The sequence below is a fragment of the Thalassophryne amazonica genome, chromosome 8 (genome assembly GCF_902500255.1).
Source record: "Thalassophryne amazonica chromosome 8, fThaAma1.1, whole genome shotgun sequence".
In the NCBI taxonomy this organism is placed as follows: Eukaryota; Metazoa; Chordata; class Actinopteri; order Batrachoidiformes; family Batrachoididae; genus Thalassophryne; species Thalassophryne amazonica.
Genome location: NC_047110.1, coordinates 29315989 through 29336255, shown reverse-complemented (window position 1 = coordinate 29336255; position 20267 = coordinate 29315989). Strand labels below are relative to the sequence as shown.

The 20267-nt window shown below is 40.5% G+C and overlaps 1 protein-coding gene across 1 annotated transcript in view; it reads left to right on the top strand.

The window, feature by feature from the left end:
* LOC117515385 (L-fucose kinase) overlaps window positions 1–20267 on the top strand; it is a 72962-nt gene that overhangs the window by 35869 nt on the left and 16826 nt on the right. Inside the window, exons 6-13 of the mRNA XM_034175916.1 lie at window positions 764–861; window positions 970–1050; window positions 2248–2367; window positions 5047–5218; window positions 5479–5585; window positions 5673–5774; window positions 13899–14072; window positions 18619–18692. Coding sequence (XP_034031807.1) covers window positions 764–861; window positions 970–1050; window positions 2248–2367; window positions 5047–5218; window positions 5479–5585; window positions 5673–5774; window positions 13899–14072; window positions 18619–18692 — 928 coding nt within the window. The remainder of the gene's footprint in view (window positions 1–763; window positions 862–969; window positions 1051–2247; window positions 2368–5046; window positions 5219–5478; window positions 5586–5672; window positions 5775–13898; window positions 14073–18618; window positions 18693–20267) is intronic.

Sequence of the window (20267 nt, the reverse complement as noted above, 5' to 3'; positions counted from 1 at the left end):
ATTGACATTGTTGCAGCAGGGATATTTCCTACAGTGTTGCCTTGTTTTAAACATTAATAACAAACAGCACTGGATTGAATAACATCACTTCCATAAGTCATGAACCCATGTGCCTACAAGGGGTAAAAGCTGTATTATTAATTTCATTTTTAATTTCCTGACACCTTTTTTTTTTTTATAATTGTATCTTTAGTTGGAGCGGACGTGAAAAAAGTCAACAAGGCATCATTACAAAAGGAAAAACAATCGGCCTTCCACTTTTGTGTATTTTTGAGTCCAGAAAATAAGTGACATCATCCTCCAGGGCATATGAGTCCACTGAATGTACATTCACACATCAAGAATCCAACTTTACCCATCCCTTATAAAGCCCACTACCCTCTAGTAACCCAGACTTCATCGAACCCGTGATAGGGCAGCACCTGCAGAGACACGACTGTCCTCCGCTGGCCCACCCCACCAATTTGTCCGGATAAACCCAAGCCATATGGGGTGCGCATTTCACTTTGAGGGAGCTCTGGTACAGCTTAGTGAAAGATTGAACCTTTTACACACACAACTATGCACATAAACCAGTGGAGGGAGGGGCGTTGCCACTGTGCACATTGTGACTTCCCTAATCCTTGTGGATATTATTTTAGAATGATGATAAACAATGGAGAGAGCTTGCTTTTCCAGCCAGTTAGATTGTAGTATTTGCCAAGGTCATGGTAACATAAATATTTGCCAATAACGGTTGTTAAAATTTATGTGTGTGTGTTAGGTTTGTCTTGGGATGGTTTTTCTGGTGTTCGGGTTGTGGCTTTACCAGGCGACATCTTCTATGCAGCCAGTCATGGAGTCTACTTGTGTGACCAAAAGGTGTACAACTCATTTACACGCCTTTTTTCTTTTAATGCTATTTGTATTTGTTCATAAATAACTGGTGACTTCTGAGTGTATTAAAAGTACATTTGTTTCAACTCTCAGGGTCAGGTCAGGGACATCATCTACAAGGGAACAAAGGAGCAGATCCAACAAACTGCAATGCCTGATGGGAAAGTACCAATGGTATGACCTTCCTGCTTTTGTAATACAATCTAATCAAATGAGCTTTGACTTTTGTATAGGCTGCTGGGCCTAAACTGTGGTAAGGAAAACCGTGGTGAGCAGTACCACCACCAAGAAGGTTACCATACATTTTCAATGTCTGTATTTGTATGTTTCTTGGTTGGTTGGTGTCACATATTAATAGAAATGAACAGCCAACCCTTTTTTAGCTTGTCTCCACATGTTTTTACAATGATCATAAGAGGATGAGCTGATTACGTTTTGGTGTTAACCCATCAGAAAAGCATTCCAGGTGAAGTTCTCTTCTGTAGTGGAATTTACTTGCAGGACAACCAATATGCTCTTCAAAAAGATTTAATGTACAAAAATACGGAGGAGATAAAAACGAGCTGGGCAATTAAAGCAAGCGCTGAAGACGTGTGACATCTATAATGGGTGTGGCTGCACAGTCTCTCACACTAAACGGCAAACAAATAGCACCGCGCCCATTCGTGCTGTTGAGTAGAATAGCCCAGAGAAGCCAACTTGTGACACACTGGCATGTATTGCTTTTATGCACAGCTTAGAATGCTGGTAATTGGAGTCCAGCGTATAATCCCAATGGGCAGTTGAAAACACCTGCTTTGAGACACACAGGAGAGGGGAAAACCCACAACAACTTTATTGTTTTGATTCCATAGTCTTAAACGATTATGAAGTCATGTTATGTTATAAGAATGCAAGCTATTCTTATCTGACATTGAGAGATGCCAGGGAAGAGCTTAGGGAGGTCCCTGGACTGAAGGGCAGTATTGATAGCTTTGCAGAAGAATGAAGTTGTTAGAGTTCTGGTGCTTCCTCTGTTACTGTGTTACTTTGGGAATTTGATGTTAACTAGCGAACTGGGCCTGTTAAACCTTGATGATTTAGTCAGTGTATGCCGCCTTCTGAAAATTTGGCAAGTACGCTGGCTACGTCGAGTAAGTTATGCAGCTGTCACATAATGCCGATTTAGCCAGCATATGCAGACAACCCAGTTTCCACCGGATGAGTCTGGCTTGGCTTGCGTTTCCACTGCCAGCAGTACCTTTTGTTTGGTAGGCGGAACATGTAGATGTTGACATGCATTGTGCTCTGAGCACTCTTGTTATTATTGTTAAAAGGTTTAGGTACAGTAGCGTATATGACTTGAACTGATGATGGTCTGTGCATCTGTAGGTGTCAGGTCCAGTGTTTTTCAGCAGAGATGTGTCAGAGAAGCTATTGCAGACTCATGTCACGCCACCTCTGGATGGATGCACATACCTGGGTCTGGATTCTGGAGCTCTGCCCCTCCAGGTACCTGCCTCTCAAATTTTCCATCTTACTGCACATGTGTTTGTTCACTACATTATATAATAGAACTTATGACCTCATGACTGGTTGCATGTTTGAGCAACTCAAACATAGGACTCACGATAGCATTAAAAAAAGGACAGAGGCTTCAATCTTGTTTGACTGAAATAATCCACCACTGAACATAGTCACTACTTCAGCTGTAAAAACTGTGGTCATTGTTGCTTAGTAACTACAGATTTTTCTGAAGATTTTGTGTCAAATTACTATACAGCTATAATGTAACATTGATTTAAAAATTAAATTGTGTTAAATGTTACATTTTCTATAATGGATTGCTTTATTATTTGAAGAAATTGTCATTGCTATTTAAATTGGAAATAGCATGAATGTTGGAATGACACATGAACAAAAAAATTAAAAAATCAGGCTTATATACAGGATTGAAATTTTTTTTGAATGATACCTCTTTGAATTCACAGTGAAAACCAATCTGCACAACATGACATAAATTAAATCAAAATATAACAGCCAAAATGATGGGTGTCCTTAGTAATGACACCCTTTAGTGCAGTGGTTACCAAACCTTTTCTGCAGGGCCCCCCATTTATAGAAAAGAATATTTTCTGAAAACTGATTCAATTATTTCTTAAATTTGATGTCATTCCAACCTTCCCATGTGTAATAGGTCAAGGGTTCAAATACTTAATGCGGATTTTTTTTTCCCTCTATTTCATTCATTATATACCATTATTATATGGCTGCAACGCTATGCGCGTTCTGATTGGCTGATTACCTGTCGGATATTTTCCCATATCCGGACCGGTTAAAATGACAGTTGGTCTGCAACGCGTATTTTCTAGAAAATCTATTAGAAAATCCAAGTCGGACATGAAGGTACTCTATAAATATCTAAACACCATCAGATAAAACACACAGATTGAAAGCTTACCAGCTAAGGACCGGACCATCTGTTAGCAAGTTCTTCACGGAGATGAAGCAAACAGGTCGGACTACGAGCTGTCATATTTGGGTGATACTGTAATTTTATGTGTTTTTATAAGTATATCAGGGCTGTGAAAACTCTGCGGAGCCGTGGGATTCCGCAGATTTCATCATGGGGAGGCGGGGCGGAGTGTTAGTACTTTTTAATGAATGAATGAATTTATTTGGCACACAAACTCAACAATAATCGTGAACATCACTGAGTTTTTAAAATGCTTATCACAGCGTGTTCTGTTTTTTTACGACATCGTGTAAGTTTTATAAGTCCGCGGACACTGATCTGTGTGTCACAGATACAAATCAGTTTCCTCGGATCCGCGGAGTTTCGCGGAGGAAAAATGCCACTCAAAGCGTAGCTGTTACGACAGTTGTCGTAAAGCAGGACTGGTTGGTTGCTGCGGCGACGCTGTGTGGCTCCTGTGCGACCCCACAGCTAAACTTAGCATGTGGACATCGCAAACTTTTAGAGCTTTCAAGTTTTTAAAAGAATTGTGCAGCATGTCTGTGTCACGGACTGACGTCGCACAGAGAGAAGATGGCGAGAAAGACGGTTTGAAAAAGTCTTATAAGGACAAGAATCCGTGGAATTGTCGCTGGCTTCATCAGCACACCTGAAAGATCAAAGAAACGGGAAAAGTGAACTGTGCCCTCTCAGGAAACACGGTAAGAATTTTTATCTCCCTGGAAAATAAACATTCTGCTGTTCAAACAGGATTTTAGACAAGATTATGTGACTTTTTTCACTAATCTAGACTTTCTTTCATTGTAAAAAAGACATTGTGGCTTTGAATGGATTTAGGCTGCATGAATTTACACAAGAATATAACTGACTTTTTACTATAAGGTATGTTAATATTTTACCATGATTTTCCAAATGTTCTACAAGCTTTAGCTGTGGTTTTTGAAGTCGTCATAAATTTCATGTAGTTTAATTGTTCTGAGTTAATGCATAATTTGGTTTACAATTAAAAGGAAAAACATTCCAGGTCCTACTTCCACGTCATATTCTGTTATTTCAACATCATCATTGACAGGTCAAATAAAAGGTTGAATATAGGATCATTTAAATATCCACTAATTTTGAGATTTGTTCTTCCAGGAGATGCTGAAAAAGTATCATTTAATTCTGGGGCCCCACAGGGCCCTAGACCCCGGCTCCTGGGGTGCTGAACCCCCCCCCCCCCCCCCCAGACCCCCTGCAAATTTTCCTCGGATACAGACCTCACCAACACTCAGTCCGTACTGTGAACACCTCGGTCTGATATTTCCCCGTACAGACCTCTCACTCGGTTGATAATCCTTTAGTATATAACTTTTGGCTCCAGTTAATATGCATTCAGTGACCTGTCCTGACCTCCAATCTACCTAATCAGACCGAGGGCTCCTCTACGGTGACCATTCCTGTTAGATTTATGAGAGCAGTTCTTCCGCTTTTAAAACAAATCATTTATGTGTCACTTTTGCTGAGTTGAGCGTCAAGGAACAATGTGTTGTGTGGATGCATTAGTCGCACTTTTGTTCTGTGAAACTGCAGTTAGACAAAGAATGCACAACTCATTTCACTAATGATCTGAACTTTATTTTGCTCTCATGATGCAGTCAGTTTTTTATTTTCCTATTTCAACACTGGTTTGAAACAGCAAAAACATCAGCTTATTGCTCTTCCTTTTGTTGCAGATCTCTCTTTTCCTGGATGTCTTGAAGTGTCTCTGCTCAGATCAGACTCAGGAACAGTTTGTGAATGAGGAAAGACTTGGGTGCAGTTCTCCAGTGGGACCACAGGGGGCAGCAGTGAAGCGTGGCAGGGAAAAACTGTGGCGTATACTGAGAGGAACTCCTCTCAGTTTAGGTAGAGGTCTCTAATTCTTAAAGTAGTATTCAGGCTGCACACTGTCCGACCCACAGAACACATTTCACTCTTCATTATAGTGATGGTGGACCCCACTGGTCATTTCTGTTTCTCTGTGCATGGTTTTATGACACTTGATCCAGTGTCTTATGACTGGACCAGGACTAGTGGGGATTGCAGGGGTTGCTGGATGGATAAATGGAATTGTATTCGTCTCCATAATCAGTGTCCTTCTCTGTGCTTTTCTCTGTTCCTGACAGTGTATGTTTCTGGTGGTTGCTATGAGTACCTCTCCCTGTCTGGGAAGCAGTATATCCAGAGCCTGGTCTCTAATTCGACAGATACAAATACTCTGTCTCACATTCAGGTGGCACTTTTTGTCCTTAAGCACAATCATTAAATGTGTCTCTACACAGACTGTCATTTCTCAAAGTGTTGTCTTCTGTCCCTGCAGAATGTGCATGTAGTGAACGAAGGAAGCCGGGTGATTAACAGCATCCTGGAGATGGACGTTGCTGTTGCCACCGGAGCAGTTGTACAACACTGCCACCTACAGGTGAGTTTGCCTCTGCTGCTCCACTTACAAGTTTGTAGAGGTCTATGTTCACTTTTGAAAACACCTGCCCATAGAGCAAGTAGTTTTAATTTTGTTTATTTTAATTTATATAGCGCCATATCACAACAAAGTTGCCTCAAGGTGCTTCACACAAGTAAGGTCGAACCTAACCAACCCCTAGAGCAAGCACACAGGCAACAGTGGTAAGAAAAAACTCCCTCTGATTATACTGAGGAAGAAACCTCAAGCAGACCAGACTCAGAGGGGTGACCCACTGCTTAGGCCATGCTAACAATTACATAGTTTTGCCATGAATTGTGCCAATTCATGGCCAAAAAAAAAAGTAAATTCAATGGCCAAACTCCTTGCCCAGAGTTAACCGCATAAATCATCTGTCATTCCTGCTGCAGAACGTCTCCCACCCCATGTATGACACCCTGACTGCACTGGAAAGCTCCTTCATTGACAGGTTGCTCCACCCAAAGTGTGTGAAGGAGCAATACCACAGGTCCTTTATTCCTGCTGCTGTCAGACTCCACAATCAGCACTGTTGGACCACTCAAATCATTAATATCTTTATAGTTACAATTTTTCAGCCATTTGCAATAATACTACACATTCTGTGCAGTAATACTTGTACACTCATGTACAACATCACTTCAACACTCGTGCACTATTACGAAACATTCTTTTTCTGAGTGTATATTGTGTAATCAATTCTACTGTATATATTGTTATTCTGCACAGAACTTGACTTCCGTATTTTGGTATTCATTTTCCTTTACCTTATTTTGCGTACTTGCAGTGTTGTTCTGTGACTGTCTCTGTGCTGCTGTCACATTGTAAATTTCCCCAGCGTGAGACTATTAAAGGATTATCTTATCTTATCTCATGCTATCTTATCTCATCAACCTCTTCATAACACATGTATTGGTTATTCTTTACTCTTTACAAGAGATGAAGGAAAACAAAAACTTTTGTTCATAAATTGGAATATTTTGCCGTTCAAGATGTACTTTTGTTTTTATTGTGTGGATTTATCCAGTGTAGGGCTGTCTGATTTTAGGAAAAAACTAATTGCAATGTCTTTCTTGACATCTGCATAAAAATGTACAGGCCAGTGCAGTGGTTTCAGTGATTCCCAGCCTTTGTTTAAACAAAATTAGGCAGGTGCATAAATTTGGGCACCCTTGTCATTTATTGATTTGAATACATTTAGCACTAATTATTGGAACACAATTGGTTTGGTAAGCTCATTGACCTCTTTACACAGGTGAATCCAGTCATGAGAAAGGGTATATAAGGTGGCCATTTGCAAATGTTTCTCCTCTTTGTATCTCTTCTAGTGAGTGGCAACATGGGAGCCTCTAAACAACTCTCAAATGACCTGAAAACAAAGTTTGCTCAACATCATGGTTTAAGGGAAGGATACAAAAAGCTATCTCAGAAATTTCAGCTGTGAGTTTCCACTGTGAGGAACATAGTGAGGAAATGGAAGACCACAGGCACAATACTAGTTAATGCCCGAAGTGGCAGTCCAAGAAAAATCTCAGATAAGCTGAAGCGAGGGATGGTGAGAACAGTCATAGTCAACCCACAGACCTGCTCCAAAGACCTACAACATGATCTTGCAGCAGATAGTGTCTCTGTGCATTGTTTAACTGTACAGCGCACTTTGCACAAGAAGATGCTGTATGATGCTGTAATGCAGAGGAAGCCTTTTCTGCATACATACCACAAACAGAGTGGCTTGAGGCATGCTAAAGTACATTTGGACAAGCCAGCTTCATTTTGGAATAAGGTGCTGTGGACTGATGAAATTAAAATTGAGTTATTTGGACATAACAAATGGCGGTATGGATGGCTGAAAAAGAACACAGCATTCCAAGAAAATACTTGATACCAACAATAAAATTTGGAGCTGGTTCCATCATGTTGTGGGCTGTGTGGCCAGTGCAGGTACTGGGAATCTTGTTAAAGTTGAGGGTCACATGGATTCCAGTCAATATCAGCAGATTCTTGAGAACAATGTTCATAAATCAGTGACAAAGTTGAAGTTGCACCGGGGCTGGATCTTTCAACAAGACAATGACCCTAAACTCTGCTCAAAGTCTACTAAGGCATTCATGCAGAGGAACACGTACAATGTTCTGGAATGGCCATCTCAGTCCCCAGACCTAAATATTATTAAAAATATGTGGTGTGATTTTAAGCAGGCTGTCCATGCTCAGAAACCAACAAACCTGAGATGTTTTGTAAAGAGGAATGGACCAAAATACCTTCAACCAGAATCCAGACTCTCAATGGAAGGTGTTGGAAGCGTTTAGAGGCTGTTGTATCTGCAAATGGAGGATCTACTAAATATTGATGTATTGTTTCTGTTGGGGTGCCCAAATTTATGCACCTGCCTTATTTTGTTTAAATAATTATTCCACACTTTCTGTAAATCCTAGAAACTTCATTTCACTTCTCAAATATCAGTGTGTTTGTCTGCTATATGATATATTTAACTGAAACTTCTGATCTAGACAACCAATGATTTTTAAAGGAAAATGATGAAAATTATCAGGGGTGCCCAAACTTTTACATACAACTGTACGTACATACACACATACATGCATGCAAACCCTTCCAAAAGAATAATTGTAATCCTTAATCCTTCCCAACCTTTTTTGATAGTTTATTGAAAGAAAATGCTTTTTTAAAAAATTGGTTTTGATTATCCTGTAAGCAGTGGTAGGCACAGTTCTGCTAATCCGCTAACCGCTAATTATCGAAGCTAATATTTTCATTATTGGATTAGCTTTTCAGATAACTTTGAAAACCATCAGCCGACTAATTATCTTCCGATAAATTTTAGACGGCTGACAAATTTTTGCAGGCGTGGTGAACAAAGGCTTAACAGTTACTAACATTTATGAAGTCTAAAATCAGTTGAGTACCTACCTGTTAATTGTTTTGTAGTAGATGTGCAGTTCTATCCTCTGCAAACAGAGGAGAGCTGGTTCCAGAAGAAACCACTCTATCCTCTGCAAACAGAGGAGAACTGGTCACAAAAAAGAAAAGCTCATTCCTTTTACCAAACAAATTTCGGACAAGTTATTTAAATTAACATCACGTTTGAAGTTTTATAAAGTAAAAATATCAGATATACAGTGAGGAAAATAAGTATTTGAACACCCTGTGACTTTGCAAGTTCTCCCACTTAGAAATCATGGAGGGCTCTGAAATTTTCATCTTACGTGCATGTCCACTGTGAGAGACATAATCTAAAAAAAAAATCTGGAAATCACAATGTATGATTTTTATTTTTTTTTTAATAATTTATTTCTATGTTACTGCTGTAAATAAGTATTTGAACACCTGTGAAAATCAATGTTAATATTTGGTACAGTAGCCTTTGTTTGCAATTAGAGGTCAAACGTTTCCTGTAGTTTTTCACCAGGTTTGCACACACTGCAGCAGGGATTTTGGTCCACTGCTCCATACAGATCTTCTCCAAATCTTTCAGGTTTGGACTTTCAGCTCCCTCCAAAGATTTTCTATTGCGTTCAGGTCTGGAGACTGGCCAGGCCACTCCAGGACCTTGAAATACTTCTTACGGAGCCCCTCCTTAGTTTCCTTGGCTGTGTGTTTGGGGTCATTGTCATGCTGGAAAACCCAGCCATGACTCATCTTCAATGCTCTTACTGAGGGAAGGAGGTTGTTTGCCAAAATCTTGCAATACATGACCCCATCCATCCTCCCTTCAATACGGTGCAGTCGTCCTGTCCCCTTTGCAGAAGAGCACCCCCAAAGTATGATGTTTCCACCCCCATGCTTCACGTTTGGGATGGTTTTCTTGGGGTTATTCTCATCCTCTAAACATGGTAAGTGGAGTTGATTCCAGAAAGCTCTATTTTGGTCTCATCTGACCACATGACCTTCTCCCATGCCTCCTCTGGATCATCCAGATGGTCACTGGTGAACTTCAAATGGGCCTGGACATGTGCGGGCTTGAGCAGGGGGACCTTGCTGCCCTGCAGGATTTTAAACCATGACAGCATCATGTGTTACTAATGTAATCTTTGTGACTGTGGTCCCAGCTCTCTTCAGGTCATTGACCAGGTCCTCCTGTGTAGTTCTGAGCTTTCTCAGAATCATCCTTACTCCTCAAAGTGAGATCTTGCATGGAATCCCAGACCAAGGGAGATTGACAATCATCTGGTGTTTCTTCCATTTTCTAATAAATAATCATAACAGTTGTTGTCTTCTACCAAGCTGCTTGCCTGTTGTCCTGTAGTCCATCCCAGCCTTGTGCAGGTCTACAGTTTTGTCCCTGGTGTCCTATCTGACTAAAAAGATTAATCCAGGTTTTGAGTATATTTCTTACTGTTACATGGGAAACAAGGTACCAGTAGATTCAGTAGATTCTCACAAATCCAACAAGACCAAGCATTCATGATATGCAGACTCTTAAGGCTATGAAATTGGGCTATTAGTAAAAAAAGTAGAAAAGGGGGTGTTCACAATAATAGTAGTGTGGCATTCAGTCAGTGAGTTTGTCAATTTTGTGGAACAAACAGGTGTGAATCAGGTGTCTCCTATTTAAGGATGAAGCCAGCACCTGTTGAATATGCTTTTCTCTTTGAAAGCCTGAGGAAAACGGGACGTTCAAGACATTGTTCAGAAGAACAGCGTAGTTTGATTAAAAAGTTGATTGGAGAGGGGAAAACTTATACGCAGGTGCAAAAAATTATAGGCTGTTCATCTACAATGATCTCCAATGCTTTAAAATGGACAAAAAAAAACAGACTCATGGAAGAAAACAGAAAACAACCATCAAAATGGATAGAAGAATAACCAGAATGGCAAAGGCTCACCCATTGATCAGCTCCAGGATGATCAAAGACAGTCTGGAGTTACCTGTAAGTGCTGTGACAGTTAGAAGACGCCTGTGTGAAGCTAATTTATTTGCAAGAATCCCCTGCAAAGTCCCTCTGTTAAATAAAAGATGTGCAGAAGAGGTTACAATTTGCCAAAGAACACATCAACTGGCCTAAAGAGAAATGGAGGAATATTTTGTGGACTGGTGAGAGTAAAATTGTTCTTTTTGGGTCCAAGGGCCGCAGACAGTTTGTGAGACCACCCCCAAACTCTGAATTCAAGCCACAGTTCACAGTGAAGACAGTGAAGCATGGTGGTGCAAGCATCATGATATGGGCATGTTTCTCCGACTATGGTGTTGGGCCTATATATAGCATACCAGGTATCATAGATCAGTTTGGATATGTCAAAATACTTGAAGAGGTCATGTTGCCTTATGCTGAAGAGGACCTGCCCTTGAAATGGGTGTTTCAACAAGACAATGACCCCAAGCACACTAGTAACCGAGCAAAATCTTGGTTCTAAACCAACAAAATTAATGCCTCGCAGATGTGAAGAAATCATGAAAAACTGTGGTTATACAACTAAATACTAGTTTAGTGATTCACAGGATTGCTAAAAAAGCAGTTTGAACATAATAGTTTGAGTTTGTAGCGTCAACAGCAGATGCTACTATTATTGTGAACATCCCCTTTTCTACTTTTTTTTTTACTAATAGTCCAATTTCATAGCCTTAAGAGTGCATATCATGAATGCTTGGTCTTGTTGGATTTGTGAGAATCTACTGAATCTACTGGTGCCTTGTTTCCAATGTAACAATAAGAAATATACTCAAAACCTGGATTAATCTTTTTAGTCATATAGCACTACTGTTATTCTGAACACTACTGTATATATAAGATGTCTGAAATTCAGTTTGAGTTTATTAAATTCCACGCATCTTAAACATAGCAGACGCAGATTATCTGGAATTTTGTTTTGGCAAGTTTTCACAGTGTCTACTGCCACCTACTGGTCAGTAGTGTTCATGGCAGTATGAGCATCTGGACACCAGTAGATGGCAGTGTTCTATTTATTTTGACCCCGGTTATATCAGACGGTTGTCAAATAACTTGAGTTTTTGGCGTTTTGCAAATCCTTTTTTTTTTTTACAAATATAAAAGGTATATTTTACAAAAGCACATTTATATGTAAACACACACACACCTCACATTAACGTGTTGGTTTTTACATAGAATGAATGAGTCAACCAATCAGTGTTAGCGGAGGCTCATTTACCTATAATTCCTTTGGCATCTGTCTGTTTGTTACAAAACTTCATAATTAGTACATTATTTAAAATTAAAAGATATGTGTTATATTTTAACTTTGTCCAAGTGACAGAATTGACATTAATGGAGTTATTCTGTCCGGAATAATTTGATGATTTTACATCACAACCATAACTCAAAACTGCTTTATTTTCCAAGATCTTGGCCTCACTGTGGCACGGCTGTATTCGGTTAAGGAATAATGGTGTGTGTGTGTGTGTGTGTGTGTGTGTGTGTGTGTGTGTGTGTGTGTGTGTGTGTGTGTGTATAGAGTTGAGCTTAGCTCCTCTCAACTGCTTCACTGCTGCAAAATATGTAGTAAACAGGAGCTTCCAGCAGTGGGCAGGGCGCACAAAGACAGAAATGCTGACTCATTGTTTGGGTCTGTGGTCACCTTTGATGCTACCAGAAGCGATCGTGGTTTTAAAACTCAAAATCAGCTTGTTAGTAGTTGCAAGTGTAATGGAAGCAATACTGAAAGTTATCGGTTAGCTGTAGCTTCCGATAAATTTTTGGGTAGTTTATCGGTTTAGCTTTATAAAAGATACCTTTTCAGTTAGCCGATTAGCTGTTATCAAAGCTAACGTTTTGGTTAGCTGTGCCCACCACTGCCTGTAAGTCTGTTTTCATGAAATTATTTGCCTAATGTGCATAAAACCCCTGTGATCTTTGTTGTCCCCTAAGGGAAGCTCAGACACCTGTTTGGGAACCTGGGGAGTCATTTGTAAAACATTACTTAGGATTCAAAAAAAGGTTTAAGCATGGAAGAAAAAAAAATCAGAATTATAAAACAAAAGCCCAAGTCTGCATATCCCACGCTACACACCCACATTCAACCACAAATAGCCATTGAAAAACACCTCATGAGTATTGAAGCATACACATGAAGCCCAAAACCTGCACACAACATGGCAGTTGAGGAGAAGAGTAGATCATACCAGACAATTATTTATCATCACAGGTGTCCCGGAATACTTTGCACGGCTGTCACATAATTGAGCTGCTCCCTTTAAGATAAAATCTCTCTTAATAAGAATGTAAAGAATGAGCAGTGAAAATAACGTGGGCTCATTTTTAATATAAAATTGCATGAAGGAAACTATATTTGTTTCATGCCAGTATAGCAGGAAGGACCTTGCTCAAATGATGTTGATAATCCAGTGCTGTCCACTGCTAATATATTTACATTTCAGCAGCTGCGGTGCACTGATAAAATATTAAATATGATTTGACACAAGATCTGAGATGACTGGTATATTTAGCAATTGAACAGTCCCTCTGGAATAATTATGGCTCCCAATCACATCTAACAATGCCAGTTTTTTTTTTTTTTTTAAATGGGTGATGAGATGTATTTGTAATTCCACTAAATAACACAAGTTATAACTTGCTTGTACAAGGCATCATTATATGGGTCATGCTGCCACTGATATTTTAACCCTATCTGAAATGTTTCTACATGAGTCACAGTTTGCATACATATGAGAGCATTTTGCCGTCTAGTTGGTTTTTGTAAATCACAACATATGCATTGAAATTGTTGCGATCATCATTTAGGTCCCATTTTTTTTTTTTTTTTTGCATGTTCAATGATTATAAATGAAGACTCAGGGCTGTAGTATAAAAACTTTCTGATATTCACGCACAGGAATAGAATAAACTGATTTAACGTTAAACTTATCATGGTCTAGTGGAGGAGTTAATGGCCTAGTAGTTAAATGTTGGGCTTGAGACCAGAGGATCGTCTTTTCAAATCCCTGTCTGACCCAAAATTCACTAAGAGCCCTTGGAGAAGGTCTTTAATCCCCAAATTGTTCCCAGTGTGTAGTGAGCGCCTTATCAGTGTGCGTGTGAATGAGTGAATGTGAAGCCTTACTATAAAGTGCTTTGAGCTTTTGATGTAGATTGAAAAGCGCTATATAAATGCAGTCCATTTAACCTTATCCAGGGTCCTCTGGAAGTCCCATCAGGTTGCTTACTGTCGGGTCTGGAGTCATCCACATCAGCAAGTATCAGACACATGGTGCTGGCCAATGACCTCATCATCCAGGGACACCGAATCGAGCTGGGAGAGCTGAAGCTGAACATTTACACAGTAATGGGAGCACACGATGACCTGGAGGTAACAGAATTGAATATTGAAATATCTGAGATTGAGTCATTGTGGTGTTTTATAAAATTATGATCCTGTCCTGTTTAATAGTTCACACATTTCAGAATGCAGTGCCAATTTCTTTTGTTTTTCTTCAACAGGGAAAAGTGGGATTTGGGTGAAAATTTGAATTTAAGAAGAATAATGTGGTATTTCTGTGTCAAACTGCCTTAGAGATTATTTTATTTCACGTTATTTTCTTTTAGCTTTCAAATTGGGGCGTGACTGAAAGATTTTGTACAATTAAAAATACAATTGAAAAAAATGAATTTCAGGAGATGTTCTTTCCCTTCTTTGCATGGTTCAACTCACTTCATTCTGTTATACCATTAAAATAAAGTTAATGTTACTTGAAATCTTCTCTGGAGAAATAATCCATCTTGGTGAGTAATTGTGTCGTTCATGGTGAAACCTATAGGTTATACTTTCCCCGAATTTGAGGTTGGGCTCCGTGACATGTTAGAGTCAGTGTTGCTGTTGGTTTGCTGTGGAAATTGCCTCTGAAATGGAACTGAATGTGAAACAATTGTCAGATGTTGATAGCAGCACATTCGGTGTTTTAGCGTGTCCCATCATGCCCCTGGGGACCACCTGCGCTTCCCAGAATGCACCGCGGCGCCAGCAGAGTACTGCTGTCTCACAACGCATGTAAACAATGGCAAAGCGAGGATGTGGATGGCGTTTATTTAGCGAGTTCACGGGCGATTATGATGATTATATGGTCTCCCAAGTTGAGAGGGTTATCAAGAGGAGGTGTACCACCTGTGATGGACTTCTGACTTCTGATGTTGTCTTATTGTCCGTACTTCACGAGATGCATTTTCACTGTGAGTGCTGAGCTCTTCACACCGGAACTCTGTTGAAACTGACCTCTCGCGTGAGTCACGGACCGCCAGACGGCGCGAGATTCACAACTGCGAAACACCAAATGAATACACCAAGGTGCTGAATGTCACTTCTCTCACAACATTTGACTGTTTAAAAAAAAAAAAAGTTTATAATTACTTGTAATAAAGAAATGGAAGCACTGAGGATAATGATGGATTACTTGTAGTGCAGCAGATAACCAAAACAATCGTTCAGTTTGTGATAAAAGCATGAAATGTGGTACACATATAGCCAAAGGCATACCGAAAAGATTTGGATATGGAGGCATTATGAATTTTCAACATGGCGCCCATGGCAGCCATTTTTCAAAATGGCCACCAGCAACGCCTGTTTTCTTATGAGTGACGGACATAATATGATATTTTAGACATATTTACCATATATTGTACTTGGTAAATGTCTATAGGATAATTGAAAAGTTGTCATTTCATATTCAAGATGGCCGCCATTTCCCAAGATGGCAGCCGTCTTGTATGACGGTCTGATATGTATGATCTCGGTGTCAAATCAGATAACACACTTCACCATGATCAAACAACAAGTGCCCAGATCTCATTTATCAAAGATGTACTGTCTTTGGTCAGTGCAATGGAACATTTTGGAAATCCATTTAAAGAGGAAAGCAAGAACTTGGTTGTTCTCCACTCAAAGGAACTTGCTGGACCTTCAGTTGCTGAGGCAGTTAGAAAGGTGAAACAGACAGGAGAGCAACAATTTGACGCTTGAGAGAATAAAACCAGTGGATGACACCATACCAAGAAATAAGCTGCAGGTGTTCGGTACTTCAACCAGGAGGACAGTATCAAAACCAAAACAGAAATTGGTTTCTCTCAAACAGGCTATGGTGCTCTTTTCAAGACTATCTATTGCTTGCCAGACCAGGGATGGAAACTGAGATGAATTCTTTCGACACGAGAACCAACCGTGTCCACCAGCGCTGTCTGATGGGGGAGGTCTCCACCTGGGACAGAAGAGTGATCTGCTTCCATGCCTGGAAAAAGTTCAGTGCATACTCAGAAAGTCCAAAGGTTACCTGTACCATTGTAGATGGGGCAGCCATCATCCAGATGCTGAAACCAAGTTCAGTAAAAACCTTCAGTGACTATGCCCATGTGATCTTCATTCCATATCTGACCAGAAAACTTGGAAAGTGTGTCCAGGCTTGATCTGGTGTGGGACCGCTACTTGTCTGATTCTCTGAAAGCTGCTACAAGAGCAAAGCGTGGAACTGGGATTCAGAGACGTGTGGTAGGTGATGCAGCCATTCCCAGGAACTGGCCAGACTTTTTCAGAGTTGACAGCAATAAGACAGAATTGTTTGCCTTTCTCTCAAAAGCTCTTCTCACATCGTTACTGCAGGAGGACAAACAGCTTGTTATCACTAGTGACATAGAAGTCCTTAGCAAGCCACCACTCCCAGATAGGTCTTCGATTGCTCCTTGTTCGCATGAGGAAGCCGATAGTCGCATGTTATTACATGTAGCCCATGCAGCCAGAAATGGCCATCATAAGATCATGATTAAAACAGTAGATACTGATGTTGTGGTGCTAGCTGTGGCAGTGGCTCAGACTCTACAACCAGAAGATGAGCTTTGGTTGGCTTTCGGAACCGGAAAGAGTTTCCGATACTTAGCAGGCCATGAAATTGCAGCAGGGCTAGGACCTGAGAAAGCACGTGCGCTACCACTGTTCCATGCAGTGACGGGTTGCGACACTGTGTCAAGCTTTGTTGGCCATGGGAAAAAAGACTGCGTGGGCTGTATGGGCTGTGTTTCCTGAGCTTACGCATGCCCTGTTGAAACTGTCTTCAGCCCCAACTGAGATACCACAAGCGGTAATGGCCACAATTGAGAGATTTGTTATCCTACTCTATGACCGAACCAGCACATGTACAGAAATAGATACAGCAAGAAGGAAGTTATTCGCCAAGACGCACAATGCAGAATCAATCCCTCCGACCAAGGCTGCCCTGGAAGAGCATTTCAAGAGAGCAGTATACCAAGGAGGTCACGTGTGGGGCCAAGTGCTGGTGTCAACGCCAGAACTACCTTCACCGTGCAAATGGGGTTGGTCAAAGACATCTGAGGGAGACTATGAACCCTCCTGGACATGCCTACCAGATGCAGGCCAGTCCAGTTATGAACCTGTCTCTTTCAAATGTAAGAAGGGTTGTGTTGGGCATTGCAAGTGCAAAAAAGCTCAGTTACAATGCACTGCCCTTTGCTTCTGTGAAGGCGAGTGTGAATAGTCTTCCTTGTGATAGACCCTAGATTTGGCCTCACTTAATATGTCTTGTGAGATAGAACAAAACTTCTCAGAAATTCTACATTTGCTAATTCAAATTATGCATCACGAAAAATGTATAATTCGAAACAGAGTTTATCCGTATCTAACCAGTCTGGAAACAATGCCGACCATTTGAATTTTTACTGAAAATGTCTAATCCAAAAAAACATATTAGCAAGCACTTATGGTAATTAATTAATCGAATTCTGTGTACAATGTCACATTATATCCATCACTTATAAGAAAACTGTTGTTTCTGGTGACCATTTTGAAAAATAGCTGCCATGGGTGCCATGTTGAAAATTCATGATGCCTCCATTTCCAAATCTTTTCGATATCCCTTTGGCTATATGTGTACCAAATTTCATGCTTTTATCACAAACTGAACAATTCTTATACATATTGGACTTAAGCTGCTGGACTATTGTATGTAGGTTCTAATTAGGAGTACATTAATTTTAATTGAGAGGCAGAATGAAGTCGTTGACTCTCTGAAATGTTAGGGAAAGTGTTGTTTTCTGGTTTAAGGTTTGGAAAGTGATTGCTAGTAAAATTTATAATAATTCCATATATTGTGATCAGTTATCACAGCAGTGGTTTATTATTATTATTAATAACCACTTTTACAGGGGATTTGTTGATCAAACATGAAACATATGGAATCTTCTAAGAGGAAAATGTTATTTTTGTGAAGTGGTGAATACTGAATGTTAATTAGTTAGGACAGATGCTTCAATTTATAATAATACTAATATACTCAACAAAAATATAAACGAGTGGCCTTTTATTGTGGGCAGTCTAAGGCACACCTGTGCACTAATCATGGTGTCTAATCAGCATCTTGGTATGGCACACCTGTGAGGTGGGATGGATTATCTCAGCAAAGGAGAAGTGCTCACTATCACAGATTTAGACTGGTTTGTGAACAATATTTGAGGGAAATGGTGATATTGTGTATGTGGAAAAAGTTTTAGATCTTTGAGTTCATCTCATACAAAATGGGAGCAAAACCAAAAGTGTTGCGTTTATATTTTTGTTGAGTGTAATTATTGGATCTGATTTTCTTGAGGCTATATTAGTCAGGTTGTAGTCATTGTGCAGGTGCTTAGTGATAAAGTTAAACACTGATGTGTATGTGAAGAATTGATGATTTAAAATACATGACTTTATTCTACAAAGAATATTGGACAAAAACTCCAGTGTAATATCAGTAACCCTTCTGCAAAATATTGAGAATCCTGAGGTGCACACTATAAAAGTAATGTCGGTCTGTCACTGAGCATGAACTCTTTTAAAGTCAGAAGCAAAATAAGCTCATTCCACAAACTGATCCCCTCCTCAGGTCTGCTGTGATGTCAGCAAAGCCTCCTTTCTCAACCAGAGTTGGAGCCTCTTCTACAGTCAAACTGGAATCCAGTAAGTCCCCACCTTCTTCTTGACCAGTGACATTTACACACTCACTTTGACTTTTACATAGTGTTCATGCTCTTAAGAAAGTGCTGCACAGGTTTGAGATTTCTGTCATTCTAACACTGAGATTGTGTCACTTCTCATTTGAGCGAGACACAGGAGTCACATCTGCCACTTCAGTCAGACGCGATATGGTAGGGATGGAAAGTTGTTAGTGCTCTTATTCCTCACGCACTCCCAGTTGTGGACTATCGTTTATCCACGATGATGGGGCATTTTCAGACAGTCACGTCACATTTTTTTTTTCATTTAGACCAAACTTAGTTAATAGTAGTAACATCTGTTCATCAACAGGGTGCGCAGCTGATTTATCGATGCAGCTTTTGTGGAAAAGCTGCACTCCATAACCCTACACAAGGCTGTTTTTCTGCAGGCTGCATTCAGGACGTGCACATGCTGCTCCTCCACTGACTGTAATTTTACTGCGACTTCATGGAAATAAACACAGTTATCACTTTAAAAACAAGTCACCCTTACAAAAACCACACTTATGTAAACTTTGCATATAATCTGAGGATCACCTGCTTGCTGATCCATGGGAGGCGGTCCTTAGAGATCACAGATCAGGCATGGGCAGTCACTAGTGTGGCCATATTAGAACAGATGATTTCGCTGACTGCCACCACTTACATTCTGGGAAAATCCAAAACGCATAATGATTGCATAATGATGAATTTGGCCACTTCAGAAAGAGAAACTGGACTTATCAGATTTAAGAAATGTTATGGACATTTTTTACTTGCCCAGGGCGATGAGACAACCATTAATGTCCAGGGCTGTGGCTGTACCTGCCCCCATCCAGGTCCCACATACCCACCCACAGTGATCACAGGGCCACTCCCCAGATCAAGGGATGGCATATGCTCGTTGTTGTTGTTGTTGTTGTCATCCTTTCAGCTGTTTCTGTTTGTTCTGGGTCGCCACAGCGGATACAGCCAGATCTGCATTGGTAATTAGCACAAATTTTTGCGCCAGATGCCCTTCTTGACGCAACTCCAGTTTTACCAAAGAGGTCTCCCATCCATGTACTAACCAGACACCACACTACTTAGCTTCTGAGCTCTGATAGGATCAGGCTGACACAGAGCAGACTGACTGCAACTCTGCTAGTTAATGTACAGACCAGTGTCTATACTGCATAGCAAACCAGTGAAAAGCATGGCAGTGGACACAACAGCAAGAAGACATTAACGGTAAGGTTTATAATATACAATTATAGACTTTTGATGAGGTGTACCCGTGATTATGCGGACCTGGTCAGGATGGGGTTCACCGAGGCCTTGGTGAACCTCACACCTTTCACACCGGAGCTGCCTCGAACTTCCTGTGGTGTCATGACGACGCAGGAATGTCTGCGTCAGGTGCGCGCAACAGGAGGTGAGAACGGAGCCTGCAGGTTCTCTGCACAGAGGAATCAGAGTGTAGTTTGGCTGCAGACAGACTGTGCACTCTGATTTATCTTCTAGTTTATATTTGTTCTGAGCTGCAGGTCTGCGCTCTGAGTTCTGTTATAGTTTATCT